Genomic DNA, 25337 nt, shown 5'->3' on the forward strand with positions numbered 1-25337 from the left:
GCGTTATTGTTGGGATGGATTGGTTGAGCCGGTTTGGGGCTCATATTGATTGGAAGAGACAGCTCGTGGTGGTTCGTACCCCAAGTAGGGGAGAGCTGATCATTTATGGTTAGGGTATCGGGATTGGTTCATCATTTTGCTCAGCAGCGAGGGCCCGAAAGTTTATCCAACATTGGTGCTCAGGTTACCTGGCGTATGTAGTTGTTACACCCCCAGACGAGCCGGAGGAACACGCCAGGATGTGCGACTAAGTTCATGAATCATAAGTAAACTGAATATACAGCAGAAGTACAACAATAAACAAAATAGCATTCGTGTTCCATCTTGATATTTGAATATAAGGTTTTTACAGATAATAATAGTACATGAATTTCCTTAACAGATAGGCATATAATACAACAAGTAAACTAGATCACCTATAATCAAATCCGTCTTGAATGTATGTTTAGTGATTTCCTGAGAATACATGTAGTTTTGAGGGTCAACACAAGGTTGGTGAGTGTTACAGGTTTTCTGCTAACAATTGTAATACTTTTAATAAGTCTAAAAAGTATTATCTTTGTATGTATAACAATAGTTAAAACTGTGTTTTCAAAGAGTCTTTGAAAGCCAAAATGTATCTTTGTATAAGTAATTCCATACTTAAAACCGTATTTGTAAAGAAACTTTGAAAGCCAAAATGTATCTTTGTATAAGTAAATCCATACTTAAAATAGTTTTGAAAGCAACCAAGCCCATGGTTTGCAGTGATATATATATATATATATATATATATATATATATATATATATATATATATATATATATATATATTCCTGTTAATGTTTAAAGTGAGTCCTATAACCGAGTTATGTGACTGAATGTACCCCCCTACAATGTTTTATTGGACGTTGTAATAACAATTGTAGACACTTATCACCCGCTTCGATTGATTAGTCGAGGTTGTAGTTAGCAACCGCAGGTGGGGATGTCAACCCCGTATAGATCTATACATAAGTGTTTAGACTTAACTAATGAATATAGTCTCACTAAAAATCCCTTAACTAAAAAGTATGTGAATAACTCTCAGCCCTAACTTAATTGTGATTATGTAACATCTCAAAAATCACAACCAATTTAAACTTTTCAAATCAACCCATTTACTAATACAAATGTTTACAAAACCATTGTTTTCAAAACATTGTTCAAAATAGAGTCTCGCAAGATCAACAACATAAAAATCAGGATGTGTACGGTTCCACCTTCGCCTTCCCACGATCCTCGAAAGTACCTGAAACCATAACCAAAAACTGTAAGCCAAAGCTTAGTGAGTTACCCTAAGGTACCAGCACACAATACACATATCATATACAAACAAGCATGTTGGGTCCGATCAGTCATCACACTAGAATACCCACGGGTCCACATCCATCGGGCTGGATTACCCCTGGCTCGATCAGTCATCGAACTGGAATGCCAATATACGACAGGTCCACTCAGTCATCGGACTGGAATACCAATATACATTGGGCCCACTCATTCATCGGACTGCAATACCCTCGGGTCCACTCAGTCATCGGACTAGAATACACCCGGTCTGTTGACTGCCACACATAGCAATAAAGTCTCAACCCAACACAATATGTCAACATATAACAGATAACAAACATAATCAACATACAGATAATCATGCAGCCAGAAATCATAGGTAGCCCTATAGATCTACCGGTCTATGCATATCAGCAGATCATATAATCATACAGATCTATCCCATACTCAGCATATCATAACTCAATGTATACCAGGATATCAATCCAATGGGTCAGTCTTGGTGCCTTCGACTCGTAAGTACAGTGAGGAAAACTCACCTCATAATATGACGAATAGTTGATCAATATTCTGATCCCAAAAACTGGCTCAACCCAAATCCTAAATGTGAAAACATTATCCATTAATAACATTTTCCCCAAAATACCCTTGGTCAAACCTGGTCAACGGTCAGAAATCAAGTCAACACCTAGCCGAGTCAACCTAGCCGAGCCAACCCGAGCGATTCGACTCAGCCAAGTACGCTAGGCGTACTCTTGTGTACGCGGGGCGTACTCAGAATTTGACCAGTTTACGGGATCATGACCGCGTACATATAGCATACCGCTTGGTACGCCCAGAGTACGTTCCCTGTTCAGCGCTTTCCCCATTAAGAGCTTAACACTCCAAATCTTTACGTCCAAAGTCAGATCCAAAGCCAAAATACCCTCAAGAGTCATAAAGTTTCCAACTTTATGACTTTGCAAGTCAATTAAGTGCTTAAAACACAAAATCTCAACATCTTAATGCATTAAGACCTTCTACAGCATGCATGGAGCAAAACTAACCATCAAGACCACATTTTTATGACTTAAGACCCCTCCTAAGGTTTGAAAGGACGACTTATTGGGTCAAGAACATTCCATGCTCAAGAATCACCACATTTGAGACAAAAAGTGTCTTAAAGGAAGAAATGTATAGATCTACAGGATGGAGTGATCAAGTTGTGAACTTTATACCTCCTGGAGGTTGCTAACAAGAAGGAAATTTCAGATCCAAGATGCTTCCAAGATCCAAGCTCTTCTCACCACCTTTTTCTTCTTCAAGAACACATCCAAAACACTCCAATTGGCTCAAAATGCACTCTTCTCACTTAGGGTTTGCTTGGGGTCGTTTTTCATAAAGGGAAGCTGATGAAGAAACGAGACATGAGGCTATAATGGGATTAAAATATGGACCAAACCCTAAAAATTAGGGTTTCACTTCCTTCACGTACGCCCCGAGTACGATGTGTACGCCCAACATACTAGGGCGCACCTTAGTACTCCTAGAGTACACAACGTATGCTCGACGTACAAATCCTTGTCAAATTTACTATTGCCACTATGGGCCAATCTAGCAACCTTCCTCAAACCTATGGGTCAAAATGCAATATTATTCAAACATAGGGTTGAAATTGAAATTACCTTTACATCGGGATGTTACAATTCTCCCCCATTTGAACTAGAGTTCTTCCTCGAAGTCAGCCGTCGTGAATAACTCAGGATAATGCTCCTTCATCTCAGCCTCCGGCTCCCACGTCCACTCGAAGCCTCTCAATGTTGCCACTGAACCTTTACCAAAGGTATCTCCTTGTTGCACAATACCTTCATCTTTCTCTCCATTATAGCCATCGGCCTCTCAATATAATTCAAGCGCTCCACACCGTTCAACACACACTTTCGCAACTGAGAGACATGGAAAGTGTTGTGGATCTGACTGAGCTCACTCAACTGGTAGGCCATCCCTCCTACCCTGGCGATCACACAGAATGGTCCAATATATCAGGGACCCAATTTCCCCCTCTTCCTGAAGTGTATCACACCCTTCCAGGGCGAGATCTTCAGTAATACCATATCGCCGACCTGAAATTCCAACTCTGATCGGCGCCAGTCAGCATAACTCTTCTGTCGAATCTGAGTTGTCTACAGTCTCTGCCTGATCTGCTGAATAAGCTTTGTTGTCTAAAGGACTACTTCGGTCCTTCCCATGACCCTGTGACCAACCTCTCCCCAACATACCGGGGTACGAAATCTCTGACCATACAAGACCTCAAAAGGTGGGGCACCAATGTTGGAGTGATAGTTGTTATTGTAAGAAAACTCCGCAAGAGGTAGGTAGGAATCCCAACTCCCACGAAAATCTATGACACAAGCCCATAACATATTCTCAAATGTCTGGATGATCCGCTCACTCTGACCATCGGTTTGTGGGTGATAAGTAGTGCTAAAATGTAGCATTGTGCCTAGTTCCTCGTGGAACTTCCACTAGAATCAGGAAGTGAACCGAACATCAAGATCTGAAACAATGGAGATCGGAACCCCATGATGAGCAACAATCTCCCGGACATACACATCGGCCAACTTTTCGGCCGAAGAGTTCTCCTTGATGGCCAAAAAATGGGCACTCTTGGTCAATCGGCCTACGATGACCCATATAACATCAAAACCCTTGGTAGTCTTCGGCAACTTGGTGATAAAAATCCATGGTGATATGTTCCCACTTCCACATGGGAACCTCCAAAGGTTGCAGCTTGCCATGCAGCCTCTGATGCTCGGCCTTGAGCATCCTACAGGTCAGGCGCCTCTCAACATACCGGACTATCTCCTTTTTCATACACGCCCACCAGTAACTCAATCTCAAATCCTGATACATCTTGGTGGCTCCCGGGTGTATAGAAAAGCGAGACTTATGAGCCTCCTCCAATACTATTTGACTGATCACACTAGAAACTGGAATCCAAACCGGACCGCACCGCGTCAACAACCCCCGACTATCGGTGACAAACCTATCGATCTTGCCGCTGATCCTTTCCTGTTTCCAGTTCTCCACCCTAACTCCCTCTACCCGTGCCTCTCTGATCAAACCCAAAAGTGGAGAATCAACGGATATCCTCATACACATCTCTCCAACTGAAGATCCATCCGACTTGCGGCTCAAGGTATCCGCTACCACATTCGCTTTACCCGGATGGTAAAGGATCTCGCAATCATAATCCTTGACCACGTCCAGCCCCCTGCACTGCCTCATGTTCAGGTTCGGCTGGTCAATAAGATATCAAAAACTCTTGTGATCCTTGTAAACAGTACAACTGACCGCATAAAGATAATGTCTCCAAATCTTGAGGGCAAACACCACTGCCCCCAACTCCAGGTCATGAGTAGGATATCGTGCCTCATGTGGATTTAGCTGCCGAGAAGCATAAGCAATCACTCGCCCCCTCTGTATAAGGATCTCCCCGAAACCAGTGATGGATGCATCACAAAATCCTCGACACCCTCTGGAAGGGTCAACATCGGGGCCTCACATAACCTCTGCCGCAATGTCTCAAAAGCAACCTGTTGCTCAGGGCCCCATCGGAAATCTACTCCCTTCCTCGTCAGAAGAGTGAGGGGTATTGCGATCTTGGAGAAGTCCTGAATAAATCTCCAATACTATCCCGCCAAACCCAAGAAACTCCTAATCTCTGAGGTAGATTTCGGAACCTCCCACTACATCACGGCCTCGATTTTTGGACGGATCGACGAAAATCTCGTCTTGGTTAACGAGATGTTCCAGGAACTGGACCTTTCGTAACCAAAACTCACACTTCGATAACTTGGCATATAGTCATTCCCGCCTCAATACTCCCAAAAGCTCTCGAAGGTGCTCCTCGTGCTGCTCTCTGGTCTTGGAATACATCAAGAAATCATCAATGAGCACAATAACTGATCGGTCAAGCATCAACATGCACACCCGATTCATCAAATCCATAAATATTGCAGGTGCATTGCTGAGCCCAAATGATATCACCACGAACTCATAATGCCCATAACGAGTCTGAAATGTTGTATTCTCTACATCCTACTCTCTCACTCTCACCTGATGATATACGGACCTCAGATCGATCTTGGAGAACCTAGATGCACCCTGCAACTGATCAAAGAGGTCATCAATCCGCGGAAGGGGATAATGGTTCTTCACATTAACTTGTTCAACTCCCGGTAATCAATGCACATCCGGTGTGAACCATCCTTCTTCTTGACGAACAGTATCGACGCTCCCCACTATGAATTGCTCGGTCTGATGAACTGCTTGCCAAACAGCTCCTGAAGCTGAGAGGACAACTCTTGCATCTCGGGTGGTGCCAAGCAGTACGACGCCTTGGCAATCGGAGCCGCACTTGGCACTAGATCAATCCTGAACTCAACCTGTCTTTCGGGAGGCACATCGGGTAACTCCTCCGGGAATACATCGACAAACTCCCTAACAAATGGCACATTTGAAACCAAGACCTGCTCCTCCTCCCGAGTATCAACCACATAGGCAAGATAACCCGTACACCCATGTTGAAAATACTGCCAAGCCCTAGCTACCGAACAAAACCCTTAACCAACCTTGGTACCCTCTCCATAGATAACTAGTTCTCCCCCACTTGGGGTTCGGACTACTACTCGCTGACCTTCGCAGTCTATCATAGCACCAAACCTGCTCAGCCAATCCATCCCTACTATCACGCATACATCCCCCAATGGGATAGGGATCAGATCAATCGGATAAGGCACCCTGAAGATCTCCAATACACAACCCTGATACACTCTAGATGAAAAAACCCCTTGTTTGTTGGCGATAGAAACCCGCAACGGACACTCTAACTCCCCAATAGGCATATCAAACTCCCTATTGAACGTCTGGGATACAAAATACTGACTCACACCCGAGTCAAAAAGCACAAGAGTAGGCAAAGAGTTCACTAGGAAGGTACCTAACAGAATCATAAACATAAGCATACCATAAAATAATCGACAGAACAATAAATAGAAACATATCGGTAACGACGTCTGGCGCTGCCCTGGCCTCCTCTACCGTGATCTGAAAAGCACGACCTCGAGCCCTTGTAGGCTCCGACCTTCCCTGGCTCCCATCAATGATCCTCAGAGTAGCCGGCGCTGGAGCCTGTGCCGGTCTAGCAGCAAGCAAGGGACAACTGGCCTTCACATGGCCCACCTAGTGAAGGGTCCAGTTAATGGTTTGGTCTAGGCTTTCATTGTATTTTGTTCAGTAGGAGTCTGTAATACAGTTTGTGAGTTGTTTATGTGTCTTTGGTCAGAAAATGTGTTTGCGACCGTAAATAGAGTTTACGGCCGTAAACACGTTTACGGCCGTAAACCCTGTTTGCGGTCCTGTCTAGTATAAATAGCAGAGGTGTAGGTCATTGTGCAGTAGTTGATGCCATAAGTGTTTACAGTGTATTCCATCGAGTTGTACCTGACGTTTTTCTGATATAAACGTGTGCAAGCTCGATTTCTTTTCATCTCCTTGTTCTATTGTGATTGTTTGTTGCTTGATTACTGGTAAAGATCCTTTTGAGGACCTTACAATTGGTATCAGAGCAAAAAACCGGTGTCAAAGCTTCATTCAATCGAGATTTGGGGTGCTTAAACTGATATTCTTATTATTCGAAGATTGGTTTTAGTGTTTTAGTGGTTAAAGGAACTAAATCTACTGCAAAACTTGTTTTTGAAGGCTTTCTAGGAGTTTACTGCCAACCGTAAACCCTTTTTACGGTTGTAAACTCAAGATCTTCAACAACCGTAAACTGTGAATCTTCAAAAACCGTAAACCAAGCTTCAGTAACCGTAAACGCTTAAACCATAAACATACAAACCGTAAACTCATCAACCGTAAATGTAGTTTACGGTCGTAAACAGCTCAACCGTAAACCCAGTTTACGGTCGTAATCACTTAAACCGTAAACCAAGTTTACGGTCGTAAACCCAGTTTACGGTCGTAATCATCATCAACCTTAAAATTTTTTGTGACTTCAATCTGCTTTAATTTTAAATGGAATCTCAAAGTCAAAATCATTTTCACGAACTTGATACTGTCATGGGTACTACTACGCGTATTCCAAGATTAATGTCTGCAGATGGTTTTCCTGAGTGGAAGTACAGAATTGAAAAATACATTAAAATGAAGGATTTCAAAGTCTGGAGAAGCATTCTTAGAGGCCCTGTTAGAATCACTATGACAGTCGGAGGCCAAGTGATTGACAAGGCTGTTGAAAACTACACTGATGAGGAGTTTGAGAAAGTTGAAGAGCAGGAAAGGGCTTTAGCCACTCTAACCATGGCATTATCTCCTGATATTGCTCAAGGGTTCCGAGAGTACACTTCAGCTAAGGATTTGTGGGAAGCCCTAATTGAGGTATATGAGGGCAATGAAGATATGAAGGAGAGTCGCCAGGACATGTTGAGACAAAAGCTCAATATGTTCAACTACATTCCAGGAGAGACTCTTGAGGCTCAGCTGCAGCGGTTCATAACTCTCACCACTGACATGAACATATCTGGGATTTTCTTGAACAAGTCATAAATTAACAAGAAGCTTCTGAATGCTCTTCCCAGATCATGGGACATGAATGTTGCTGTGATTAAGAAGACCAAGGATCTAAATCGCCTCACTCTTGCTGAAATCATGGCGATCATCAAAGCTTGTGATATTGATGACAAACAGAGAGAAATAAACCATGTGAACTCGTACACTACTGCAAACCTTGGAATCTCATCCAACAATGCTCTCTCATCAATCATGACTTCCTCAGGTCAAGCTTTTGCTGCTCAACAACCTCAGATTCAAACCTTTGCTGCTGCATCATCCATTCCTCACTCTCAAAGCCAGCCATTTGTCACTCCACAAGCTGTTCCCCATCCAAATGTGCCAGTTGTAGCCTCTTCCTCAAACACGAAAGACACTGATGAAAATCTGGCTCTAGCCACTGGGCTTGTTAACTGCTACAATGCTTCTGTAGATGGAGAGCTTCCACCTCAGCTGTCATTTGCTGACCTGGATCAGATTCATCCTGAAGACGTGGAAGATATGGACATCATATGGAAGATTGCTATGGCTGTTTTCAGGGCCAAGCAGTTTGCTAAGAAGACAGGGAAGAGCAACTGGGGCATGAATGCTGACAAGAAGGTGGGATTCAACAAGGGCATGCTGCGATGTTTCAACTGCCACGATCCGGGTCATTTTGCTCGTGAGTGTCCAAAGCCAGATCGTAGGACGAACAACAACAGGACGATGGTTGCAGTGGGAAACAACCGTGCAGGTGGTGCGGTTAATGGTGAAACTGCTATGGTCGCTCAGTCTTTTGACTGGGAGGATCAGATTCAGGCGTTGAACATTTCAGGGCCAAAAAATGCTCACCTAGCTCAGATTGATGATGCTTCCTTGAAGAATGATGCAGCTGATCCCGAAGCAGAAATGATGGAGCTGCAGTTTGCTCTGATGGTGTCTTCTACTTCCGAGCCCAGGAAAAGTGAGGTAAATCTACCATCTTGTTCTCAGGCTTGTAATGAATATGTCAAACTTCTTCATGATGAAATTCAATTATTACGTAGAGAAGTAGAGGACCTTAGATATGAGGGCTATCAACTTAGGAAAGGACAGAAACCCCTTAAGGCCCAGTTAGAGACAAAAATAAAGGACTTTAAGAGAATTCAAACAGAATACAGTGAAAAGTATGAGCTTTATGATTATGTTACAAGACAAAATGATGCGCTAATTACCGAGCTTGATACATTAAAAAGACAATTTGAAACTGCAAATTTTGATTTTAGAAAATTTGATGGATCAAGCGAGGTAGTTGCCAACATGATCGATCACTGCATGCAGTTCAAACGAAATCAGTCAAAGGGTTTAGGATATGATAGTGTACCTCCTCCTTACAATCATACATATCAGTATCAACCCCTATCCAAGGATGAGATTGCCAATGAACCGTTTATGGTTTATGGCAAGCCATCTGGTTTCGTTTCAGGAGGATTTATTAATGTTGAAAGTACTGACATTTCTACTTCCCCTGCAGATCAACCATTAGATCAGGCAAAGCATGCAGCTGGAGAATTTGTTTCTGTTTCTGTTCCTAATTCTGATATTTTTGTTTTAAATGAAAATGTTTGTGATTCTGATGTTAAGACTGATAATGTTTCGTGTGATGTTTCTACTTCTGCTACTGTTGAACTTAATTTCTTTGATATGTTTGATGAATTGTTTGGTAATTCTGATGCTTGTGATTCTCATGAAAACCCATCAATTCCACAAGTCACACCATCTGAGGCACCCTCACTTATCTCACAACCTATTTCTCATGCATGTTCTTCTGAGAAGAGTAAGAGTGTCTGTCAAGAAAATAAATCTGAGAAATGTAGTACAAGTTCAAATAATAAACAAATTTGTTTTAATTGTGGTGTTGGTGGTCATATAGCTAGGAATTGTCAAAATAGGATCTTTATGAACTATATGTCACCAAGAGGAGGGAATGAATCTCGAGGAAGGTCTTTAATTAGAAAATCCTCAAGAACTCGTTCTCGAAATGATGATTGGAAAGATGATCGAAGCAGAAAAAGGGTTGTTTTTCAAAAGAATGAAAAGGTTTTTACTAACAAAGCTCAAAATAGTTTGCAAAAACCGAACAAGGCTCCGCCTAGATCGGTTTCGTCAAAAAGAAATTCTGGATCTTCAAACACTTCTGGTAGAACATCCAGAGGCTCAATGCAAACTCAAAAGGAACCTATTTCAAAACCACCTGAGAATGTTGTAAAATCTAAATATCACTGGATGCCCAAAACAATTTCCAATCCATCATCTACATCCTCTGAAGTGATTAGGAATGAGGATCCTAATTTGTTTTCTTTAAAAGATAAATCAGAGAAAGCGAAAAGGAAACCCAGGACAGTGATGACCTGGGTTCCCAAATCTAAATGATCCTGCTCACTTTGCAGGGACAGTTGCGGAGGAATGTCGTCCGTCCCCTGTATGTCGACAGCGGCTGCTCCCGGCATATGACTGGAGACATCTCCCAATTGAGCGACATTCAATCTTTTAATGGGGGTTATATTTCCTTCGCAGGCGGAGATGGTGGAAAGATCACTCAGAGAGGAACCGTTACAAATGGAGTGCTAAGCTTTGAGAATGTCAACTTTGCTCCCGAGTTAAAGCACAGCTTGTTGAGTGTTTCCCAAATTTGCGACAAAGGCTATTCTACCCATTTTACCGATAAAGAATGCATGATTCTCAAGCCAGGCATTGTCATCCCGGAAGAGTGGATTCTCGTCAAATCTAAACGGGATGGGAATGCTTACATTATTGACATGAACAGTAACATCCCTGAACAAGTCACTTGCCTATTTTCAAAAGTCTTCGAACAAAACGCAATGCTGTGGCACCGACGACTCGGTCATGCTAACGCGAAAAACCTGAATCGCCTTGCTAAGAATGAGATGGTCAGAGGCTTACCTGTCAGAGACTTTATTACATTTCAGAAGTGTGTGTCCTGCGCCCAAGGAAAACATCATAGAAAACCACACCTGCCTAAGCAAGTCAACTCAATCAGTCAGGTGCTCCAATTATTGCATATGGACTTATTTGGTCCGGTCAACGTCCTGAGCATCAACAGAAGCTCGTACTGTCTAGTTGTGATTGATAATTTCTCTCGTTTTACGTGGGTCTTCTTTTTATCCAACAAAGCTGGAGTTGTTGATCTGATAAAGAAGTTTATTGTGATGATTGAGAAGCAAACCAACAACCAGGTGAAGGCGCTTCGTACTGACAATGGAATTGAGTTCAAGAATGCGGTTCTTGATCATTTTTGCGCAGAAAAGGGGATCGTGCGTCAATACAACTCTGCTCACACGCCTCAACAAAATGGCGTTGCTGAAAGGAGAAATAGAACTTTAAAAGACGCTGCAAGGACAATGCTTTGTGATTCAAAATTACCTGTTTTCTTTTGGGCCGAGGCGATTAACACTGCTTGCTACGTGCAGAATCGTGTTCTAATCAACAAAGCTCAGATGAAGACACCGTACGAGATTCTCTATGGACACAAGCCTTCAGTCAGCCATTTCTGTGTATTTGGCTGCCCTTGCACCCTTCTTCATCTGGAATCCAACCCTAAATTCAATGCCAAAGCCGATGATTGTTACTTTATAGGGTATGCTGCGCGCACCGCATATAGGGTTTACAACAACAAGACTAAGCAGATTGTTGAATCCTATGACGTGCGCTGGTTGGAGGAGAATGAAACAGACACTCGAGTGGGTCCTAACTGGTTATTTGATTACACATCGCTTTTCAAATCCTTAAATGTGTCTTCAGATGGCTCAAATGGATCCTCCTCTGGTTTGAAGATTGTTTCTGAAGACGAAGACAAAGAAGTTGTTTATAGACCTCCAACGGTTGAGGGGGAGTCCTCTGCTCCATCTGAGGGGGAGTCCTCTGCTCCACCTGAGGGGGAGTCATCTGATCAACCTGATAGTACAGAGTCTAAAGTTCAAGATGGAACTCCTGATGCTGATGCTACACCTCTTACCCCTATTGAAAGAGAGTTCATGTCTAGAGATGCTTCCGCTGTCAATCCAACTTTTATGGAACTACTCTTTCCTGAAGAAATTGCTAATGAGTTTGTAGCAGATCCATCCAATGTGGATCAATCAGCAAATGATGGAGGTTTCAACATTCACACTCTTCCTGTTTCACTTAATGATATCAGCCAAGACATTCCTTCAAGAATTCAACGCGATCATCCGATCGATAACGTCATTGGCCAGCTGGGTGACGGAGTTAAAACTAGAAGTCAGAGTGGAGATGTCAATGCATGTCTCTATTCTTGCTTTATATCTCAAATAGAGCCCAAGAACATTGACATGGCTTTGAATGAGCCCAGCTGGGTAGATGCGATGCATGAAGAGCTAAATCAGTTTGAAAAGCTCGGGGTTTGGAAATTGGTTGAGTTACCAAAGGGCAAAAGGTCTCTTGACACGCGTTGGGTATATCGTAACAAGCAGGACGATTCTGGTGTAATAGTGCGCAATAAAGCAAGGTTGGTGGTTCGCGGGTTTCGACAAATTGAGGATCTTGATTATACTGAGGTTTATGCTCCCGTGGCTCGATTGGAGGCTATTCGTATCTTTCTCGCATATGCTTCCTACATGAACTTCACGGTCTACCAAATGGATGTCAAGACTGCCTTCTTGTATGGCAAGGTGAAGGAAGAAATTTATGTTGATCAACCCCTTGGGTTCGTTAACTCAAAGTTTCCTAATCATGTCTACAAGTTGGACAAGGCGTTGTATGGGTTACATCAAGCTCCTCGAGCATGGTATGCGACTCTAACAAAGCACTTGCTCGAGCATGGATACTCTCGTGGCACTATTGATCAAACTTTATTCATCAAGCATGTTGGTAATGATCAGATACTAGTCCAGATCTACGTTGACGACATAATCTTCGGGTCTACCAGTCCACAGCTTTGTAAAGAGTTTGAAGGCGTGATGAAAAAGCGGTTCGAGATGAGTTCACTGGGTGAAATGACCATGTTTCTGGGGCTTCAGGTCAAACAAAATTCAATCGGAATCCTGCTACATCAAGCTAAGTATGTGGAGGCTATTCTTGAGAAGTTCGGGTTTCAAGACGCAAAACCTGCATCGACACCAATGGCTGAAAGACCCCTGCTGAATCCAGATATTGATGGCGAATCCGTAGATCAGACACACTACAGATCGATGATCGGATCGTTGATGTATCTTACTGCAAGTCGTCCCGACATCATGTTTGCAGTTTGTCAGTGCGCTCGATATCAGGCTAATCCTAAACTTTCACATCTTATTGCTGTCAAAAGGATTTTTCGGTATATCAAAGGCAGCCCAAAATTGGGTCTTTGGTATCCGAAGAATTCTGAATTTGATTTATATGCTTTTGCTGACAGTAATTATGGAGGCTGTGAGCTTGACAGGAAATCAACATCAGGAGGGTGCCAATTCCTTGGTGATAGGTTGGTGTCGTGGCAGTGCAAGAAACAACATACCGTCTCTACCTCAACAGCAGAAGCGGAATACGTTGCTGCATCTGCTTGCTGTTCTCAAGTTATCTGGATCGAACATCAGCTGTTGGACTACGGTTTGAACTATCTAGAAACCCCCATTCACTGTGATAATGAGGCCGCAATTCAGATTACTAAAAATCCTGTCCAACATTCCAAAACCAAGCACATTGATATCAAAATTCACTTTATCAGAGATTGTTATGAGCGCTCGCTCATTAGGCTAGAACAGGTTCCCACTGCCAATAATGTGGCGGATCTGTTCACCAAGCCTTTTAACAAAGCTCGATTTGATGTGCTTGTGGGATTTTTAAAAATGATTCGTTTTGAGGATTAAAATTTTGTTATTCATTAGGTTAGTTTAAATTTGCGCATTTTAGTGTTTTCATTCTCACCCATGCACAAATTTAGGGGGAGAAATAAACAAAAACCAAACAAAAATTGAAAAATTAAAAAAAAATCCAAAAACATCTTGTTTCTGTTTTATTTTTTTCAGAAAACATTCAAAAATCCAAAAACATTAAAAATTCAGAAAAATCAAAAATATTGTCGCTTTCAGTTTTGCTTGTTGATGTAGTATTGGTAAGTGATATTATCAAGTGATAACAGGCAGTCTGAGTCTGCGTAACGTACCCAAAGTTGAAGGGTCTATGCTCTGGGTTTGATGCGTTGGTAGGCACGAAAGATTCTAAATGGACATGACTAGGCAGAGTTGAACTTAAGGAATTCATAGACTTGACAAATCTTGACCTAGTTAGATCCGTTTAGCCTGACAATACGACGCTTGGATAGGTTGAGCAGGGAGATATATATGGGAATCTACTGGTCACACTAAAGAACCTGTACTTGGAACCGTTGATTAACTTTTCCTTGATGTGCGGATTCTGTCCTTAATTCCGGTATTGATGGGGCGACTGGTGAATTCCGATGAATTAGGTCTGTAGAAAATTGTTTTCTTTCTCTATCTGTCTGTTAGTCATATGTTACCTCCTCTACGTGACTCAAAATCCGACCTGGACTGTAACATATGCAATTCTATTTCTCTGCATCTTCTATCTATGCAATTCTTTCTATCTGTTAGCCATATACTGTCTCCTTTGCGTGACTCACAATCCGACCTGGTACACAGTATATGCACCATTCTACTTCTCAATCCCTCTAAAACTTCAGTTAGTCATATGTTCCACCCTCTGCGTGATTGGAAGAGATCCGACCTGGGTGTATAGCATATGCATTCTAAATCTATATTCTCTCTTAATGATTGTCTGCTCACCCGATGTAAGGAGTATTCTAGAAGTCCTTGATTACTGGAGCATATCAGGAAGCGAGAAACATGTTCCAGTACAATTAAAATTGAACACTCACAGATTGTCTATAGATGTCGCTGCTAAATTTAGGTGGACAACAATATCCCTGGTCGTCGTCAGCTGAATGGTCCTTAAGATATAGTATCTAGGAACTTAGGATCACTTTGTCTTATAATTAATAGTATGTCCTAATTTTATCACAATTTTTCGTGTTTAAGTGGACCACAATACCGGCGATCAACCAGACAAAGACATGAAGATAGACGGTACCGACAAGTGGAGTAAGGTTGTCTAACAACTTTGATCCCAGTGTCACAAGATAATTTTCAGTGAATTTTGAGATAAATTTTGTTTGTGTTTATTCTAATTTTATTTTTACTTTTATTTTATTTTAATTTTATTTTTATAATTGTCAAAAATTTAATTTTTAAATTTTTTTATTCTTAAATTTTAGAAATTAGTTTATTTTATTTTTAGTTTAATTTTAATTTTACTTTTATTTTAATATCCTCAAAAAGTTTTATTTTTGAAAATTAATCGGGATTTGGACTGTGCATAATACTGTGTGGGAGACAGATAAACTCCAAGGAGATTACAATGAGGGGTCTGGAACGGAGACTGATTTGTACAAAGGCCTCGACCTCATAGGATTCGATAACGATGAAATTCCTCTCAACTTCGGTAGCAATGAAGATTTCATGACCGGCGTAAACCTCAACACACTACTTGAAAATATCAATGAAGTTGCTCATCCAGTAACGGAGATAAGGGAAAAAGAAGACGTTCTCGAAGCCACGCCTCCTCCTTCCAATCCAACGGCGGAAATAGCAATTCCTATGGTGACAGTATCAGGGATTCCTCCCCTTAATGTTGTTTTACCTACATCTGAGCCATTGGAAAGTGATCACCCAACTACACAGGCCTCTCAACCTCCAACAAAAAGACAAAGACTTGACCCTAGATAGGGAATTCTTGACTCGGGTACACTTCAAAGTTTTACAGCTCCACCAACAACAACTCCTGTTATCGTTTCATCTGAACCTGTCAGTGAAGGTCCTAGTACCTTCTATGAAGCTGGTGGCTCCTCCTTCCCCACAGATTTCTCTCCTCCCAGGCCAGATCATGATGCTGCCTCGGTTAAGTTAGCCAGGCTTTTGGCCAGAGAACAACTCACAACGCCTCCCTCACATGGAAAAGGAATTTCTATTGGGGGTGGCAGCTCAGGAGAAGAGAATCCTTCACTTCTTGGACTCCAGAAAGAGATCGATGCTCTGAATCAGAAAAATGTTGATTTAGATTAGAGAAATATTGAGCTGGATATCAAGGTCGCAGACCTTCAGACTGAGAATACAAAGCTCAATATTCAAGTGGCCGAACTTATCGAAGACAAAGCTCTGAAGTCGAAGCAAATTACTGACCTTCAGACGCATTTCGGCCTGTTGACCGCCAGCTACTACGATCTTAAGAAGAAGTTGGAAGAAAACTTTGGCGACAAATTCAAGTCATCTGTTGACGAGCCAAAGATCTATCTTCCTGATCAAGATACTCCCATAGTTCCACAACCTACAAGGACGACCACCGTCGTTAATCGTTTTGAGAAAGAACCGGCTCAGGCTCCAAGTGTAATGGCATTAAAACGCGCTAAATTGGCCAAGTCAGCTGAAAAGAGTCAACTTCTATTCAAAAGGAGCACAGATCATAATGCCCCCTGGGATCAACCACAGATCACCGTTACGGATCTGGGCGAACATCGTTTCAGAGACGTTTATGGTGATAGGTCAGGAATCATCCCGTGGGGATTCCATGACACTATGAATATGTTTATGGTGAGAAGAAAGAGCGGCAATATTGAATTATACAAAGATGCTCACGATTTTCATTCCTTTACTAGGATTGATCTTACGGAGCTGTCTAAAGCTCCTTTCTCAAATCCATCAAACAATCCTAGGGCGACTCAGTTCAAATCTTTTTTGGAAGATCAAGTAGCTAAGGGCTTCCCTTCGATGAAGACTGCTGAGTCTTTAATCAAGGTTTACTCTAACGTCATTGATCCCAAAACAAGTCAGCCCCTTCGGTCAGTGATGTGGCCCGCTACTGCTCAAGTTAAGCAGACTCCCGTTCTTCAAAATTATCCAGATGGATCTCTCGCATCTATGCTATATTGGGTGTATGATGAATCCACAGCTGCTGCTGTCATCAAGCTTAAAGACGATTGTATATGCTTGTATGACAAGAGGGATTTGCTTCAATTTGGTAAGTGGGATATACATCAGCTCTCCGTTCATCAGATCGTGGTGGCTGAAGAACTTTTTGAGTCCGCTGCAAAGGAATACACTTCGATGGTTGCTGAGATTATCGAGAAAGAGATGTGGAACGGAGCTATGGGAAAATCTGATGTGCTGGTGGTCAACAAAAGCTGAGTCCAAGCTACCATCAAACCAAGGGGGAGATTGAAGGGTCCAGTTAATGGTTTGGTCTAGGCTTTCATTGTATTTTGTTCAGTAGGAGTCTGTAATAGAGTTTGTGAGTTGTTTATATGTCTTTGGTCAGAAAATGTGTTTGCGACCGTAAAAAGAGTTTACGGCCGTAAACACGTTTACAGCCGTAAACCCAGTTTACGGTCGTAAACCCTTTTTGCGGTCCTGTCTAGTATAAATAGCAAAGGTGTAGGTCATTGTACAGTAGTTGATGCCATAAGTGTTTACAGTGTATTCCATCGAGTTGTACCTGACATTTTTCTGATATAAACATGTGCAAGCTCGATTTCTTTTCATCTCCTTGTTCTATTGTGATTGTTTGTTGCTTGATTACTGGTAAATATCCTTTTGAGGACCTTACACCTAGTCATAGTGATAGAAAATCCGTGTTTTGGGTACTTAAGCCTCCTGACGGCAGTCCCTCTTAATGTGGCCTTGCGTTCCATATTTGTGCCATCCAGAAGAAGATCAACAAGAACCATCACAAACCTTTCCGCACTTCTCACTAGTGCGGCCCCTCTGACTCTCAGATCTCACATCATGGGCCTTGAACCGCTTCGTTGCAGGCTGTGACTGCGGCCGGAGCCTGCCTCTTCTCCCTCGTCTGGAGCTCCATCTCGATCTCCTGCCGCCTAGCGGCCTCCTGCAACTCCACTAGTGAACCATAACGTTGTGTAGACACAAACTGCCAGATGTCCATCTTGAGCATGCTCAAGTACCGGGTCATCTGAGCTTGCTCAGAAGTAGCAAACTCAGGGAAAAACATAGCTCTCTTTGTAAACATCTTGGTGATCTCCATCACCGACTCGGTCCCTGTCTCATATCCAAGTACTCCTGAGCCAGCCTCTCCCGCTCTACCAATGGAACATATCTTGAGCGGAACATCTCAGAGAACTGCTCCCATGATATTGCAGCCCCCTGATCTGGAGTGTATGAAATAGTAATCGGTCTCCACCAATCCTTCGCTCAAAACCTAAGAAGGTTTAGAGTGTACTTGACCCTGTGGTTAGCTGGGCAGGAGCAAGTAAAGAAACATCCCTCAACATCTGATAGCCACCTGATGGCAATGATTGGATCTTGAACCCCGTCAAACATCGGGGGCTTCGTATTGTCGAAGTCCCGTCACTGGAAGGCTCTCCCAGTGCTAATCCCTACTGCAACGACGACTGAGGTGGCTGCATCAGTAGCAGCCTCTAAAAGTGCATCGTATCGGTCATCAAAGAACTCCATAATGACGGTCTTGATAGACCCAAACAACTCCGGTATCTGCCCCCGGACAATAGAAACAACCTCATCATGAATTATCTCCCTAACCCGATCCTCAGTCAATCCTGGCCACCTACTCCGGCTCCTGATCCGGATCCTGACTCAAATCGCCTCCTAACCACCATACTGAAAATAAACCAGATAGATATCAGATAAAACGCATATCATACCATAAGAACCATTCCCTAACAAAACCCTATGGGTTGTGACTTCCCTTCTACGCGTACGGGTGCTGTGCTTCCAGCAGTACGGGCCCATACTACCTTCCGCACCTACCCATATTTGTCTCAAGGGATCATCACAACGACCCTAGAAACACTCACTATAATACGCATACACCCTATTCTCACTTCCTAGAGAAAGGCTAGACATCCCTCGACTGGTCGGCTTACCCCACATCACTCATCCATGAAACTTCCACCAACCCTGCAGCACTCGTGTATGCTAATCATATAAAACACTCAATCCTATAGAAAGTCGAATACTTGATTCTACCCTAATCCCACAACCAAGCAAGGAACATGAAATAAGGCTAAATCAAACATTCTTAGGCTATAAAATCTTATATATGTACAATTTTTATGCATACACTAAACAACTACATGAATGATGTCAATTTCATATAAGGAAGAACCCTAGGCTATCAGGAATCATATAATCATGCAATTCTATCATGCAATTCCTGAAGATCCCTATCCTATCACTAGCATGATGTTCTAACATATCATAATACCAAATAATAGTGTGGAAACTTGGGGTCTACTTACTAGCTCGGGCTGATCATACACATCACATCCTTTCTTGATTATTTTTTAAAACAATTTCGAAAATCCTTTTTAAAACTTTTGCAGTTCCTTAGTTTGAGTGGATTCACACGGATGTTCCTCCAATTCGCTCAACCCATGAATTCTCTCGAATTGAAGAAGGTCGACATTATTACAAAGGGGGATATTATAAGGGTCGAAGACCTATTGTAATATGTCGAAGACTTAATGTTATTTTACAAGGACTAAACATCTAAGCTTCGTTACAAAATGCCTTGTAAAATAACATTAAGTCTTCGACATATTACAACAGGTCTTCGACCCTTACAATCTCCCCCTTTGTAATAATGTCAACCTTCTCCAATTCGAGAGAATCTGTATAACATACAGCATCACCCTTCGTATTTCAGAACAATAAAGTTCGTATACTGGGACGTAGTATATCTTTCTACTTCGCATGCTTGGAACAAAAATCTCTTGGCCTTCCCATTCTTATCCTTCCCTGCGAAGACTAATCCAAATGGCTTCAAGCATATCTCCCCATCTGCATACTTCTTTAACTCAGTTTGGGGCTTCGTTGGTTCCATGGGAACTTTCACTTTCAATCCCTTCGCAGTTCCCAACTCCACATCAGTTAGTGCCAAACATTCATAGTAGTTGTCTATGAATATTTTGATGTGAGCAAGACCAAGATGAAAAACTTCTGGATCAGTTTCTCGAAGATACGAAGCATCTTTATCTTTCAAAAGCAATGCAACTTGTACAAGATCATACAAGTTCATCAACGGAAAATCAGCCACATAGAAATCACATACTTGACCATTCGCCCTTGCAACATGAAAACGAAAGTTCTGCATCATGTTCTCGAACAGAACATCCTTCTTAATGCAGATCACCTTCTTTATTTTCACTAGTGACCATATTTCCTTTGGAAGTTTCCCAAGAACAACATGAAACCTGAGTTTCATATATGTGTATTCATCATCATTGTCAAATTTCTCAGCAACCTTGTACTGAGCCATGATGAACATCATTTCGTTGATTGGAAAGTCAAGTTGACTCATATCTGTATTCGAATAATTGTAGCTCTGCTTTGGTTTCTTCTCAAAAGCATACATATGATTATATGCAACTCTCGCTTTGATTGTTTCATAGTTGTAATGCTTGCTTGGATCACCCTTGTCCATTCCAGGTGGATCACTTGCACGTCCAGTCATAATGCTTTGAACTAATCTTAGTTTCTCCACTTCAGCTTCAGCCTCAGCTTTCTTCTCCTCTTTTGAATTTTCAATTAGAATATTTTTCCCTTTGTCTTTGTGCAAAGAACTATCAACGGTATCCTTTGGCTTCGAATGTGACATCCCCATTTTCACGGCCAGAAAAGACCGATTTTGTTTATGCTTGTTTGAAAATCAGAGTAACATTTTAAATAAAAGTGTTGCGGAATTTGTCCCAAAACAAAATATGATAAAGATTTATCAAAAGCATTTCTAAGGAAATTTTTTTCATTAAAAGACTCGGGATGTCATGTTCGATACAGATCAAAAGCATAAACAGTACAATATAAGCCTTACTACATTATTTCATATCTATAGGCCTATATTCGTAATCCCTCATCCAAAACATCACATCTATGCTCGAGCGCCACTACCTGTAATACATGAAACTGAGTGGGTCAGGCTTGGGAGCCTGGTGAGCACATAGGTTTTTCAACCCACAATAAATAAGTTTATTAATTTCATCAATCAACAATAACCCGATTACCCGTTCCTGTTATCCTCACTTTACGTCCCTAAACACCTATCATAAGGGACCTAGCCTAAGGATCATCATCGGGATGGACACTACTGCTAAGGGGGTTCCTCAGCAATAAATGTCCTAAAGGCAACCATGGGGGGATGGAGTACACCAGTGAACACATCGTTCACAAACACCTACAGGTTGCGAGCCTGCTAGCGTTCCACTGGACTGCTAGAAGAGTCCGTGGTCGTCATCTATACTCCGCTAGATGACTGGATCACCAAAAACATCGAGGCCTCTCATCATTTTATCACACATCGTCTTATTACATCTACCCATGTTTTACCCCAACATTTTTGTAGATATAAAATACATATACAGTTTAAATCATGAAAAACGTGTATAAGATCATTCATCCAACATAGACAGCAAGTATTCAGATAATACGCACACATAGCACGTAATTTATATAAAATACTTCATATCTATGTATAAGATGAAAGTAACTATGCACTCACCTGATTAGGTGGTGACTCGGTACTTGAACATCGCTTCGTTATCTCAAAACAATTTTTCCTTGACCAAAACCTAGTATCAATACCACTAGGGTTTAGTTGTAACGTTAATCGTGAATAATTAATAGTCTAGCTATTATTATTTATTATATAAGCGTTAAATAACACCCAATATAACCCATAATAATAGCTCAAATAATTATTTTAAGGACCTAATAACATTACTATAATTATTTAAAAGTTATATTAAAAATTGCGTAGGCGTAGCTCACTTACAGCGGATTTTAAAGAAAACCGGGCCTTGCTCGGAGCAGCGTTTCCGAACCGAAAGACCCTTTTTCTCGGGACTCCGGGAGCCTCGGGGCTTCCTTAGGGTGCTAGGGATTTTTCCTAGGGTTTAGGGGGGTTAAAGGGGTAGTGAGAGAAAGTAGAGAGAGAAAGGAATGGAGAAATGAGTGAAAAATCCGGAAACCCTCGCAACCTATTTATAGGGTCGAACTTCGGACCTACGCTGCGCGTACCACTCAACTACGCTGGGCGTAGTTCGGATAAGGATGCCAGCTCGCACCAGCTGGCTCGCACCCACTCTCGGAACCGGACAAGATCAAGTACGCCGGGCGTACCCAGCTTCGGACGCGGGGCGTAGAGCGAGGCTTCGTGGCCATCATCGGATGCGAGGCCGTGCTCAGCAAGCAACGGCTGAGATTTGGCCACGTCACCACCTCCTTGCAGATTTCGCAATTTTCCTTCCCGACTTCTAAAAATCATAACTTTCGCGTACGAACTCCGTTTTCGACGTTCTTTATATCCACACGTAGGCGGGAACGTACTCTACAACTTTCGTTTAGACTCCGTCGGCTAATTTTGACTTTAATTTAAAAGTTATATTTTTAACAGGCCGGGACTGGATTGGTCCGTTAAAAATTCATAACTTCTTCATCCGACGTCCGTTTTCGTCTGTCTTTTTATCGTTGTGCTACTATTAACGAGATCTTCGATTCTCGTTTAGGTTGTGTTGGCTAAAAACCGCTCGATCTAATATTCGAACTTTGGGCTGTACACTATTAAGCCGAAACTTCGAAAAATCATAACTTCCTCATACGAAGTCAGATTTGGGCGTTCTTTTTATGGACGCTTTCGGTTTAATGTTTTCTACGACTTTTGTTTAGATCGCTAAGGCTAAAACTCGCTCTATCGTAAATTCACTATTTACGCTTCCCGGTATCGTGCCGGTTCCATCACGAAACTTCGACGGGTCATAACTTCTTCGTTATAACTCGGATTTCGGCGTTCTTTATATCTCCGGAATCCTTGTTTCGACTACTACAACTTTATGTAAAGATATCGGGCTTATCTCACACTTTAATTTTGACGCTTACTTTTATTCTTTATTTATTATACATTTATAAATAAATAATAAACATATAAATTCACATAATTCACATAATACTCAAATATTTCATCTTTATTACTTCAAAATAGTTACAATAGTTGACCTAGACTATTACATCGTCTAAAAATGCTTAGCCTCGAAACCCGGGCGTTACATCGAACTACTACCACCTTCAGCAGAAGAACCAATCATAATTCCTTTAGAAATTGGTCTTGTAATTGGCATCGTGGTAACAACCGTTGAAGTAACAGGCCCAGCATTTGAGACTATTGGCTTTGTTGATGGAATCTTTGTTTGAAATTTTTTCCCAACAGTCTTAACAACTTCATGCGAAACCTCACCAACCTTCGCATCACCAACCTTCTTTTCTCCCCCTTGCACCCCTATGACAACAGGTGGGGCATCTGTTGGTAGAAGACTTGAGAACTTGGACAATGGAGCCAACTGTTTATGCAAAACAGTTTCGAATTGAGAAAACTTTTGAGATAAGAATTCTGGTGTAATGATCGAAGAGGAAACAGGCTTGACAAATAATTCTTTCAGCTCCTTTAGCAAAGTACTAAGCTCCACAAAACTTTGACTGTTATCCGTAGAAAGTTGAGTTACTTGAGGACTCAAACTTTCATACAGCTTAACATACTTTGTGACAGCATCACAAATAATATCCACCTTCTGATTAAGAGATGCATAGTCTTGCTGAGCACTAGCAAGCTCTTTGACCATATCTTCACGAAGTTCTTGAAGCTTGAGATTTACATCGTCACGAACTTGCTTCACATCAAGAACGAATAAGGTATGTCTTTCTTTGGCCGCACTTTTCAGGTCTTTTACTTCACACAGAAAATTCGCGGACTGAGAGTTCATATGTAATTCATTGTTCTGATCATTATGGTCCACAATCTCCAAGATTCTAGACTCCGAGTCTCGAATCATTCCAGAAACTTTGCTAACCATCATGGCTTTGAATGCTTTCATCATAACATCGATTTCTAAACTTGAGACAGATTGACTTCCCCCCATGTCAGCTTGAGACTGAATAATCGAATTCATCTTTTTATTCAGAATCTTGAATTGCTTCATCATCATTAACATATTATCTGGAAAAGTTTCTTCTTCTTCATCAAATTCCAACTCTTCAAATGTACCTCCAAATCCTCCTTCTTCAGTATCAGTGTCCTCATTAGATTTGGGTGGATCAGTTGATTGAGATGAGAACAAAGTAGTGAACGGTTGATTGAGAATGGTTGCAAAAGTGGGTGATTTGGTATTGTTTGAAACAGGAATGATATAAGGAGGTAATGAAACAAAAGTATCCATTACATAAGGTTCAGGATTACCTTGAGTTGTAACAAGAATTTCTGTATTTGAATCTCCTTCACCCATAGTGACATTTAAATCCGTATCAGATACGTGTGTAGTGATGTCTGAAGTTCGAACCTCCTTAGAAACTGACTTGGTTAACGAAACTTTGGGTGGTGTAACCTCAGTCTTCTCAGGAGTCGATTTGGGTATGGAAATATTAGCTTCAGGTGTTTCAGGAACTTTCTCACCTTCGGATGATTCCTCTTGAAGAACCAACTTTCGTTTCTTTATCTTCTTCTTGGAAATAAGTTTGGCCACATCTTCAGCTCTTCGTTTCTTTGATGAAGGAGAAACAGGAGCTGGAACCTCACGAATAAGGATCCCTTGGTGATTAAGATGTGGTTTACAAACCATGGTAGGAGAAAACTTACAAGATCCATCTGTAGAATTTCGTGAACCACTAGACTTCTTCTTAATTCTTCGAAAGATACCAGATATTGATGGAATGTTTTCCTTTGCGTTTTCATCAATAACAGGCTCTACCGGCTCAATCAAAACAGTCGAAACTTGTTCTTCTGGCTTCGTCTGTTTCTTTGGTGACTTCTTTTTCTTGGGTTCCTGAACAGGTTTCTCAGGAGTCGTTGTTGCATCCTTCTTTGATTTTCTTGACTTCTTAGACGGACATGCTTCTGCTTTTGGCAACAACTTCCCAGTTTCAACATCAGGATTAATTGTTTTCAAATACTCCACGAGTACGAAGTTTGTTGGATCAACACGCTTTAACATTGCATCAGGGATTCTTGCAATGTGCGTAAATACTTCAGCATCATCAGTAACCTCCTTTGGAAATTGATATTTCATGAATTCAGCTGTCTCTTCACCAGCAGGCACCTCAATCCCTTCTTTGTCATAAAAATAACGAATAATCAAACTCCAATACCTTGCACACGAAATTCCTTGAACAAAATTCCTGTTTTCAACACTCTTCTGAAACTCCTTCCATAGTTGTGTAGAGTAATCGACTGAAATATCATAATACAATCCAGCAACCATAGCATAAACTTCCATTCGACCTTTATCTAATCCAACTCTGCGACCGTTCAAGTAGTGTAGAATGATTCCAAATAGAAAATTCCAAACAGTCGGAAGTCCAGACTTCTTGAAATCA

At 41.6% G+C, this 25337-nt stretch overlaps 1 protein-coding gene across 1 annotated transcript in view; it reads right to left on the reverse strand.

Annotated features, from left to right (window-relative positions):
- The window catches only part of LOC145113561 (uncharacterized), a 44655-nt gene extending 24069 nt beyond the window's left edge, over positions 1–20586 (reverse strand). The window contains exons 1-2 of the mRNA XM_079049630.1: positions 20336–20586; positions 20040–20176 (exon numbers count right to left, since the gene is read on the reverse strand). Of these exons, the coding sequence (XP_078905756.1) occupies positions 20040–20176; positions 20336–20586 (388 nt within the window). The remainder of the gene's footprint in view (positions 1–20039; positions 20177–20335) is intronic.
- Between the last annotated feature and the right edge of the window lie 4751 nt (positions 20587–25337).

The sequence above is a fragment of the Lactuca virosa genome, chromosome 5 (assembly GCF_052849685.1).
Source record: "Lactuca virosa cultivar CGN04683 chromosome 5, Lactuca_virosa_CGN04683_v6, whole genome shotgun sequence".
Taxonomy (NCBI): domain Eukaryota; kingdom Viridiplantae; phylum Streptophyta; class Magnoliopsida; order Asterales; family Asteraceae; genus Lactuca; species Lactuca virosa.